Here is a 10,788-nt window from a genome sequence, read left to right as displayed (position 1 = left end):
AGAAGTCTCGTCCTAGGGCACCCAAGGAGTCTGGGCCAGAAGCCGCCCCGAGAACGTGAGGCTCCTGAGTCCTAGGCCAGGCCTCTCTGCATCAGGCTCTGCATGACTTAGAGGAGGAGGAGGAAATACTCTCGCGGGGTTGAAACACCATGTTCCAGGACAGACTAGACAACTTCATAACCCCAGCCAAAAGCAGGAAAGAAAAAAAAAAGGCCCAGGGCCAACTCAGGCAGTAGCTGCAAGGGCGCAGTGGTTAGAGCGCAGGTTCTGAAGACCAAGGACCGGTCCGAATCCTGCCACTGTCGCTAAGTGGGACTTGGGGCCAGCCATTGAGGCTCATTTCCTCACTGGTAAAATGAAAGTGTGTGTCTAGATGGCTTTTAGGTCTCCTCCAGTTCTGGGAGGGGAGAGAGCCCTGAGCTTATACGGGCTGAAGGGAGAGGAGCGAGGAGTTGGGGTGCCTTAGGAGCTGTCCTAAGTACCTCCCTCCCACCCATCCACCCCGGAGGGGCTCCCGAAAAATGTATAAAGGGCCCCTGGGGAGGGGCTCTGGAACAGTCCTCTTGACTCAGCTCCAGCACCCCTTTCCCCCCACCCCAACTAGCAGCCTTACATCACTGCGCTGCCACACGGACCTGGAACTGGTTGCCCTTCCCAGTCTGCCCCCACATCCCAAAGAGGGATGTGCAATAGTCCGGGGGTGGGGAGTTCCCTCCCTCCCTGCAGGGGGTTCAGCCCGTCCCTTCCTACGGGTACCCGGTGTCGTGTCGGAGTTCTGAAAAGGCAGGTAGGCCCCGGGCCAAAGAAAGCTGCAGGGGGAGGGGGGAATCTGGGGGAGAAAGGGGGAATTAGTTAGAGTCCCCAAAGCAGTTTCAGTTTCGAGGCCAACTGAAACAAGTCCTCCAAGCCCAGAAGATTTCTGCAGAACTGAAGGGGGGAGCTTTGGAAAGCAGATGTAACCGATGATTGGTCTCCCCGTCTTCCCCCACCCTCGTACCGCCCGCCTGCCACCTGTGTGACCACCTCCGTCTGTAAACATCTGGATCATTTGATCTCAGGGTTCAGATCTTCCCATTTGCAAGAAGGGGGCTCAGGGAGGGGGTGGGGAGAGAAGGGAGCAGCAGGGGAGCCTAATTGGGAATGGGGCAGGCGCCAGAGGAGACAGTATTCGGGGCACACTCCGCCTGCCGAGGAGAGTCGCAGAGTTTCGCAATAAACCGGTCTTTTAATTGCGGCGCTAAGGGGAGAGGGAGGGAAAGGAGAGGAGAGGGGGGGAAAAGAGTTAGGCCTTTGTTATTGGTTTGAGGCCTTGGCGCCGACCACAGAAACTGCAGTGTTTTTGCAAACTCGCAAACGCGAGCAAGTTGCTCCTGAAGTGGTTTTTAACAGGGAGTTAAGACTTCCTGGTCTAAGGCTGCAGGACAGCGCGCTCCGGGGCAGCTCAGCCCAGAAAGAGCGGGGGAGGGGACAGAAGAGCAGACAAGCACGGGGGCTTCGGAGTGCAGAAATTTATTGCCAAACCAGCATTGGACGCGCGCACACACAAAAATATATATGTATATAAACTTCTCTTCTCTTCTCAAATAGCTTGATTCGTGCAACAACATAAAAATATATATAAATATATATGTTTGCAGACTGAGAGCAGCAGCAGCAGCAGCAGCAGCCTGGCTGGCCCAGGCTCCCAGTCTCAGTAGGTCTCTCTAGACCTCCCACCATCAAGTCTACGTAGCAAGTGGCCAACTCCCATTTGCAACAACAACAGGCCGCCAGGACGGCCGGCCCGCCCGTCTTGTCTCCATGCATCGTCCCTTCGTGGTGGGGGAAGGCAGGTCTCCTTCCATTTCCCTGCCCCAGTCATTGGACTCCAGGCACCCCGGGGCCCCAGCCCCATTGTCACCTCCTCGCTCTGGCTGGCGGGCCTTCCGGAGGCGTCCCACCTCTCAGCTCTGTCCTCCCTGACCCCAGGTGACCCAGACGCCACTAGGTCCGGACAGAGGTTCCAGGTGTTGCTTCACCCCGTTTCAGCAAGAACATTCTGTCCCTTTGCACCTCTTCCCGACAGTGGTCTTGATGGTTGGGTTCTGGTGTGGTTTGGGAAGGGGGGGGTTGTTTTTATTTTTTAAATGTGTCTGCAAGGCAGCAATTTTTCACGTTTGGAGAAGGCTGTCAGCGCTCCTGGAGGGAGATGTTGGGGAGCCATTGGTTGTTCTCCCGGCTTTCTTCACAGTAGCTAGCCACTTCTACCAGCCCATGACTCTTCCATGAGTCAGTATGAGGATTCTGAGGGGGGAGGGGAAAAAGAGCATTAGGCTAGGCGGCCCCAGTAAGCTGCACTCTTCCCTGCCCCCTCCCCCATTCAGAAAAACAAGGCCCATCCCAAAATAGCACCAAGTTATGAGTTACGGGCCTGGCTGGGCGGGGATACCTGGGCACTGGCCCATGGGTGCCCGGAATAGCTCAGTGCTGAGCTGGCCAGGGCACGAGATGCCTTCTCTGCAAGCCAGATGGCAGGGGATGGAATTCTGAGCCCTGTCTCCCCACCTCCTCCGGGGAACCTTGTTGACAAACAAAATCACTTCTCTCGCTCCGCGGGCCCTGCAGCTCCCAATCTATTTGTCCCGAGTTGCTAAGTAACCCTGCCCCAAGCCAGGAAGGGCCAGGCTCACCCACCGTGACTAGCAGGCAGTGTAGATCTCGGGTCTCCTCACTCTCTTCGTTGGGCCCCGGCTCCCCCAGCAGCTCCGCCAGCCTTCTCATCCCAGACACCCGCACTATATCTATGTCGTTGTCACAGCAAAAAGCTTGGATCAACGTGAAATGGATCTGCAGGGCGATGTCATCCTCCTCATCCTCATCGATAGCCAAGAGGCAAAGGACCACGCTGTCTGGGTCCCTGTACATGGGGGGAGAGGGGGAGAGATGAGCAACCCTCTGTCAGGAAAGGGGCTCCCGCGCACTTGGGGGCATGCTGCAAAACTCCTCCTGCACAGCCGTAGGCTGTGCACCAGGGGAAAAGCCGTACTCGCCTCCCACCAGCCCCCCACCCCGCCAGCAAGAAAGAACCAGGCAGAAACTCACACATTCATCAGCTTAGCCGACTCATACACGCCCACCGTCAGGCGGTCCTGGCGCTGCGCGGCTACGAGCAACTCCTCCACTGCATTGCTCACCGTCTGCATCCTGGAGGGAAACAGAGGCAAAGAGCGTAAGGGATCAGAAAAGGTGCTGGGGCGGAGAAAAGAAGGGGCGATCCCAGATGGTCCTTTTTAGAGGCAGGGGCCCCCTCCCCCGTGGACACCCAGAGAGCCGAAGGAATGGGTCCGAGGCCCTGCTCGGCGGCAAGGCAGCAGCACTGCGAGCTCTTGGCCAGCCCAGGGAGGTCATCGGAGCCTAGGCCATTAGCTCCACGGAGCAAGGGAGGAAGTCAGCCCCCAACCGGACACTCACTTCTGAGCAGCACTCTCGCAGGCTACGACTTCTTCCAAGGTCATGGTGCAATTGTAATCCACAGTGGAAGGAGCCCCCAAACCAGTCGGTAACAGAGAAGCCGAGCCCGAGAAGTCCAAGTTCTCCGAGCCTGGACCCAAGCGTCTCTCAGTCCAGAGAGAGGTGCGGGCCGCAGCTGCTGTGGCGGTAGCCACGAGTCCGGAGGCAGAAAACCCCGGAGCGATGACAGAAAAATCTTTCAAAAAAAATAAAAGCAAGATCCCGGAGCCAAGACAATTAATCCAACGAGCAAGCAAACAAGAAGCGCAAACAAATCCTGGCGGCGTTAAATCCGAGATGACTCTGCCGACAACTGCTCCGAAGCTCTACTCCCGCGGCAGCGGCCGCGCCCTCCTTATATGGCCTTCGCGGCTTAGGGGGCGTGGCCTCCCAGCGCCCTCCACTGCTTCCATTGGTCGTCCAACTCACAAAAACGGAGGCAGCCTTGGCTGCTATTGGCTCAGCGGTGGAGCAGCAGGCGGCTTTGGGCGGGTTCGGAGCTCCCCGGGGGCGACCCCACGTGGGGGCGCGAGGCGCGGCAGGGGTTGGGGGGGCGGAGAGTAGCAAAGAGCGGTTGGGTTTTTTTTTCCCTTTCTTTTTTTTTCAAGGTTTCGAGTGAATTTCCCGGCAGCGGCTCCCAGTTTCTGCACGGGATTTCCACCGCGCGGCTAGTGCATGTGATTTTGCAGAGAGCTGCTTTCCGGAAGGAGAAAGCTGTCTCGATGACAGCATTGCAGCCCTCCCGCAAGTCCGTGGCCCCATTCCCGTCCCACCCCACCCCTCATCCCCAGCACTGGGGCAGAGTTTCCAAAGGTAATTTGGGCTGGAAACCCCAACCCCACTTCTGTTTTCTTTCTCGTGAACGGGCCGGACCCCGCCAGCTCTGCACCGCGCCCTTCCCCGCGAGGCAACCAGATCCTAAAGTGGGGGAGTTGGAAATAATCATGCGTTTTAAAGTTTATAAAGCGCTAACCTCGCTAGAGCCCTAAGAGGGTCCCGTCCCACTCTGCACCTAGAGGGTGGGCTTTAAGGTTTGAAAAACAAAGCACCTCTCTCCCACCCCACCCCCACAACAACCCCAGCTAAGGTTGGGGTGCAAGTATGAGCGCCCCCATTTCGCGGACTGGGAAACTGTCTCTTGACAAGTAAGTGTCCTGCCAGTCCACACACAGCGAGTGGGCACTCTTTCTCTCCACACCAGGAGTTATGCAAGTAGGGTTTAGTTTCATGTTACAGTTGGGGAAACTAAGATTCAGGACGGGGAGCCGCTTGCCCCAGGTCAGTGTCTGAATCCAGGCGCTCTTTCCATAACGACTTTAGGGTAGCCACCTAGATGTGGAGTCTGTGTGACCTTGGACAAGTCCCTTCCCGTCTCAAGGGCCTAGTTCGTCTGCAAAAGGAGACGGTCAGACTAAATGATCTCTTAATTCTATGGTCTGGGATTCTGGAATTCTATTGTGTTTGGATGCAGTTTGTTTAAAGCGGAGAGGAGCCCGGCAACGCTGGACATAGGGCATCTCCCTGAAAAAAGCCTCGGGCGGCCTCCAAACCACCTAAAAATCCTGTATTTCACAGGGAGGGGAGATTAGCACCTTTTTCTGGGATGTCGGATTGTGAAACCTGAAAGTTGCAGACAATTGTCTGGGCCACCCAGGGAACAGCTTCCATCCCAACGGCAGAGCCTGGAAAGGAAAGAAGCCCCCCCGTGGCCGGGCTCCCAAGAAAGAGCATCATACCGAGCACTGAGCTCGTGGCTAAGCCCTTCCCAGCTGAGACCATGCCAGACTCTTGGAGCCTTAGTTTTCCCATCAGGAATGAGGACAATAATGTGCTGTCTAAGGCCGGTGAGGGAAGGTGTTATAAAGAGCTAAGAAATGCTAGTTCTGCTGCACTGAGCAATGAAAAAAGCTTCTAAAATGGGGCGAGGGGGCTGAGGAAGGGTCCGATGCTCCTCCCTTCCCCTGGGGTAGGCGGCAGCGAGACACGAGAGTGGAACTACTGCATGACTCCAAGACGCCCCCCCTCCCCCCCAGCTTCTGACTTGGACTCTTCCTGCCAGCCCCCTCTCCACTCACTCCCTGCAGCCTACAGTGGCGCCGTGTAATGATGGCGCACACTCGGCACAGCCGGGGACCCTGCCTCCTCCTCCTCCGCCGCCGCCGCCGCCGCCGCCGGTGGGCTCGAAGTGCCGGGGGGCGGAGAGCGGAGACGGGGGGAGCAGGTGCGGACACGCGCCGGCTCAGCCTGGGCCGATGGCGCCCTCTGCCGGAGAGTCTCTGCTCCCAGTGTCTGAGCGGAGGGTGGGAGGCAGAGAGGGGGCGGCTTGGAGAGAGGTCCGGGAGGAAAGAATAGCAGAGCTGGGGGCGGAGGAGGGTGGAGAGGAGCGAGGCTTAGAGAGGAGAATGTAAGAACTGGAAGGGCCCTTAGAACACAGAGTGGCGGAGCTTGGGGGAGGGGGTCCTGAGGGCAGAGAATGACACCGCTGAGGGGGCCTTGGAACACAGAATGATGGAGCTGGGGTGGGGGGAATGGGAGGGCCTAGATAGAAAGTAAAAAATTAAATTCAGAATACAAGAAATAGAATGTCAGGGGACAGCTCCGTGGCTCAGTGGATGGAGAGCCAGGCCTAGAGAGGGGAGGTCGTAGGTTCAAATCCGGCCTCAGCCGCTTCCCAGCTGTGTGACCCTGGGCAAGTCACTTAACCCCCATTGCCTAGCTCTGACCATTCTTCTACCTTGGAACCAATACATAGTATTGTATTGTAGGGGTGTAAAAAATTTTTAATTGAAAAAGAAATAGAATGTCAAAGTGGAATAGCCCTGAGAGACCATACTGAGGAAGAAACTGAGACCTCTAAGGGTAAATGATTGAGTCAAGGTCACACAGTTAGCACGTTTACAGCCCAAATCTCCAGCTTAGAACTTCATCAACTCTTGTTGATGCTCCAAATGGGCTACAACTCAAACTGAAGGAACTAAATGTTTAATTCTGGATAAGTGGATAAGTAAGAACACTGAAAAATAATGCCAATAAGTAACTCATTTAAAATACTGCCAGGCCTGAGGTAAAAAAGACATCTCCAGGAGTTTAAACCTGGCCTCAGATAATACTTATTGTGTATATTTATATAGTGCTTCTTAGGTGCCAAGCACTGTGTTAGGCACTTTATAATTATAATCTCATTTGATTTCCTCACAGCCCCAGGAAATTATTGTCTCCGTTATTGTCTCCATTTTACAGATGAGGAAACTGAGGCAGAAAGAAGTGAAATGACTTTCCTCATCTGTAAAATGAGCTGGAGAAGGAAATGTCAAAACATACCAGTGTCTTTTCCAAGAAAATCCTAAATGGACTCACACAGAATCAAATACAACTGAAATGACTGAGCATCAATCTTGCGGAAGATTTATGAGATGTATTCCCCTTGGCACCAAAGGGCAGAACTAGGAGCAGTGGACAGAAATTGTAGAGGCAAATTGAGGTTTCTATTGGGGGGAAATTTCCTAATGATTACAGCTCTCCTAAAGTGGAGGGATAACAATCAGAATAATAACTAACCTTTATAGAGTGCTTACTATGTACCTGAGTTCTGTGCTAAGCATTTTATCATTATAATCTCATTTGATTTCACAACAGCCCTAGGAAGTGGGTGCTGTTATTATCCCAATTTTACAGATGAGGAAACTGAGGCGGACAACAGTGAAGTGATTTGCCCAGTCATGTAGCCAGGAAATGTCAGACCCTTATTGGCTCTGTAGATTTCCCTCCCTAGGGGTCTTTAAACAGACACCGAGTGATCATTAGAAAGACTGTTAGGGGGCATCTGGGTAGCTCAGTGGATTGAGAGTCAGGCCTAGAGACGGGAGGTCCTAGGTTCAAATTTGACCTCAGACACTTCCCAGCTGTGTGACCCTGGGCAAGTCACTTCACTGCCCCATTGCCTAGCCCTTACCACTCTTCTGCCTTGGAGCCAATACACAGTATTGACTCCAAAACAGAAGGTAAGGGTTTAAGAAAGAAAGAAAGAAAGAAAGAAAGAAAGAAAGAAAGAAAGAAAGAAAGAAAGAAAGAAAGAAAGAAAGAAAGAAAGAAAGAAAGAAAGAAAGAAAGAAAGGCTGTTAGGTGGGATGCCTGCTTGGGTGTGCTGGGTTGGATTGGAGGCTCTATGAAGTCCCTTCCAATTCTGAGATTCCATGATTATGTGTAAACATCAGCACAGGCTTAGAGATTGAGGACCAGAGTTCTTAACAATTACCTGTGCAATTTGGGACCAACTTAATCCCCTGGCCTCAGTTTACCCATTTGTAAAACCAGAAGGAAGTGGTTGACTGGACAGTATCTAAGCCTCCTTCCAGTTTTGACATTCTATGATTCTCTCAGCTCTCAAATTCAATGGATTCTCTTCCTGAGCAGGAACTGCCGGGGCAGGAAACATGGCTGGCTGGCACCATCTGTTGGCCAATCCTAGTATTGCCAGCCCAGAGAGAAGAACTCAGGGCCGACCTAGGAAAGGTGAAGGGAAGGGTAGGTGGCCTTTTTTCAGAGATGGCAATCTGCAAGGAACCTAATCGATCACTTACTCCAATCACCCTCCTGCCTTTTTTTGGAGTTCCACATTCTCTCCCTCCTTCACTCCCTCTCCTCTCTCTGATGTAGATGTAGATGTAGATGATGTACATGTGCCATTATGTAAAACAAACAGGTTTCCATTTTAGTCATTTTGTGGAAGAGATGAAGAAGAGGGAGTAGGAAGAAGAAAAGAAAGGAAGAGAGGAAGAGAGGAAGAGAGGAAGAAAGAAAGAAAGAAAGAAAGAAAGAAAGAAAGAAGAAAGAAAGAAAGAAAGAAAGAAAGAAAGAAAGAAAGAAAGAAAGAAAGAAAGAAAGAAAGAAAGAAAGGAAGGAAGGAAGGAAGGAAGGAAGGAAGGAAGGAAGGAAGGAAGGAAGGAAGGAAGGAAGGAAGAAAAAGGAGGGAGGAAGAAATGAAGGAAGGAAAGAAAGAAAGAAAGAAAGAAAGAAAGAAAGAAAGAAAGAAAGAAAGAAGAAAGAAAGAAAGAAAGAAGAAAGAAAGAAAGAAAGAAAGAAAGAAAGAAAGAAAGAAAGAAAGAAAGAAAGAAAGAAAGAAAGAAAGAAAGAAAGAAAGAAAGAAAGAATTCAGGTTCCATCAGTTCTTAATCTGAAGACCAATAATCTTTTTCAATCTGACTTTCCGGAATTGTCTTGGATCACTGTATTGCTGAGAATAGCCATGTCATTCACTCACAGTTGTTCAGCAAAAAAATATTGGTGTTAGAGTGTACAATGTTCCCCTAGTTCTGTAACTTTACTTTGCATCAGTTCATCTAAGTCTTAACAAGTTTTTCTGAAATATTCTGCTCGTCAATTCTTACAACACAATAGTATCCATTACACTCATATACCACAACTTGTTCAGTTATTCTTCAATTGATGGGTATCCCTTCAGTTTCCAATTCTTTGCCACCACAAAAAGAGCTCCTATAAATATTTTTGCACAAACCGGTCCTCCCCCTCCCCTCATTTTTTAAAACACACTTTGGGGTACAGACGTAGGTGTGGTATTGCTGGTTCAGAGGGTATGCTCAGTTTTAGAGCATTTTGATCCAGAATGGTTGGCTTAGCCCACAACTCCACCCATTAGTAACTGTGACATCTTTAAAAAGTGGTTCTCAACTCTCTGCTTAAAAACCTACAATAAGAGAAACTAGGGAGATGCTAGAAAATGTTTAACGATCAGCTTTCCACAGGGGGAGATGTATACTTGAAACATTTTTAACTTTAATATGCATTATTAATATTTTATCCATTTTTTTAAGGCTTGAAAATCAACATTACAATAAACCAGGGCCTGATTTGTAGTGTTCACCTGATTTCTGAGTTATAAATGCCCGTATTGAAATTCTGACAATCTGTTCATGATTTGGTTCAAACTTTCCCCAGTATACGCAATGCCTCCTGAGTCAATCCATTCCATTTTATGGAAGTTTTTACTTATCTCAAGCCAAAATCTGCTTTTCTACAACTTCAATGAACACTTCAAAAATAAAACAAAAAGCTATCTTCTTAGACTCTATACTAAGTATCTGTTCCAAGACAAGGATGGGAAGGGTTAAGGGACTTGGCCAGGGCCTCACAGTTAGGAACTGTCTGAGGCTGGATTTGAACCCAGGATCTTCCATCTCCAGGCTGGCTCTGGGTTTCCACTCTCCACCCCAGCCACCCGCCTGACACCAGGACTCGGCTAGCTCCGGCCCCTTGCCCCATGGCCTGCTTGCTGGACATGCTTGAATGTTTCCCTATGCACACACCCACCCACACAATTTTCATCTCTTGTTCAGGCTGCAATAGGCAAATCAATCGTAGCCAACCCATAAAAAGAACACAGAAAGGGATGAATGACATCATAAAGATGTCACTGACCTGGAGGAAGAGCTGGAGAAGGTGCCTTCCTCCTCCTCCTCCTCCTCCTCTCCTCCTCATTGGGCTGGAGTATGGAATACTACAAAGAAAGGCGGACTTTTTCACATGTTAGTTTTGCCCAAATGGATTTCTGTTTGCCACTTTTTCTTCTTTGTGGTTGTTTCTTTTTATTTATTTCTTTTTAAACCCTCACCTTCCATCTTGGAATTAATACTGTGTATTGGTTCCAAGGCAGAAGAGTGGTGAGGGCTAAGCAATGGGGATCAAGTGACTTGCCCAGGGTCACCCAGCTGGGAAGTGTCTGAGGTTGGATTTGAACCCAGGACTGGCTCTCAATCCACTGAGCTACCCAGCTGCCCCCTGTAGTTTCTTTTTAACCTGTACCTTTAACCTAGAATGCATGCTAAGTATTGGTTCTAAGGTGGAAGAGGCAAAGGCTAAGTAAATGGGCTTAAGTGACTTGCCCAGGGCTAGGAAGCGTCCAAAATCACATTTGAACCCAGGACCTCCTGATTCCAGACCTGGTACTTTATTACCTGAGCCAGCTAGCTGCTCCCCAGTTTTATTCTTTTTAATAAGGGATTGAAAAAGAAAGAAGGAATCCATTGGAAAATATAAATGAAGTAAAAATAAATAAAATTATATTTTGAAAAGTTCCATTTTACCCTTCTTACTGGGAAGACTTTGGTCATCTATGGCGCTTTGGCTTTGCTCACAATCCCTGTGACTTCCTGGACCACCAGTCTCCAACCCCAGGAGATCAGAAGACCTTTAAGAGCAGGGATGGTCTCCTATTTGTATCCCCATTATTCATGTTAGTGTTTGGAACATAGTAGGTACTTCATCAATTACTCTTGATTGACT

General features: G+C 50.4%; 1 protein-coding gene across 1 annotated transcript; it reads right to left on the bottom strand.

Annotated features, from left to right (window-relative positions):
* Positions 1–1,493: 1,493 nt before the first annotated feature.
* Positions 1,494–3,836, bottom strand: GADD45B (growth arrest and DNA damage inducible beta). The gene is made up of 4 exons (XM_001364601.5): positions 3,451–3,836; positions 3,082–3,183; positions 2,674–2,896; positions 1,494–2,283 (listed from the first exon to the last, which is right to left on the bottom strand). Exons 1-4 carry the CDS (start codon positions 3,492–3,494, stop codon positions 2,170–2,172), a joined length of 483 nt encoding a protein of 160 aa, XP_001364638.1. The 5' UTR covers positions 3,495–3,836; the 3' UTR covers positions 1,494–2,169.
* Positions 3,837–10,788: the final 6,952 nt, after the last annotated feature.

Source organism: Monodelphis domestica, chromosome 3 (genome assembly GCF_027887165.1).
Source record: "Monodelphis domestica isolate mMonDom1 chromosome 3, mMonDom1.pri, whole genome shotgun sequence".
NCBI lineage: Eukaryota > Metazoa > Chordata > Mammalia > Didelphimorphia > Didelphidae > Monodelphis > Monodelphis domestica.
Note: the sequence above shows the minus strand (reverse complement) of the source record. Positions and strands in the feature narration are given on the sequence as shown.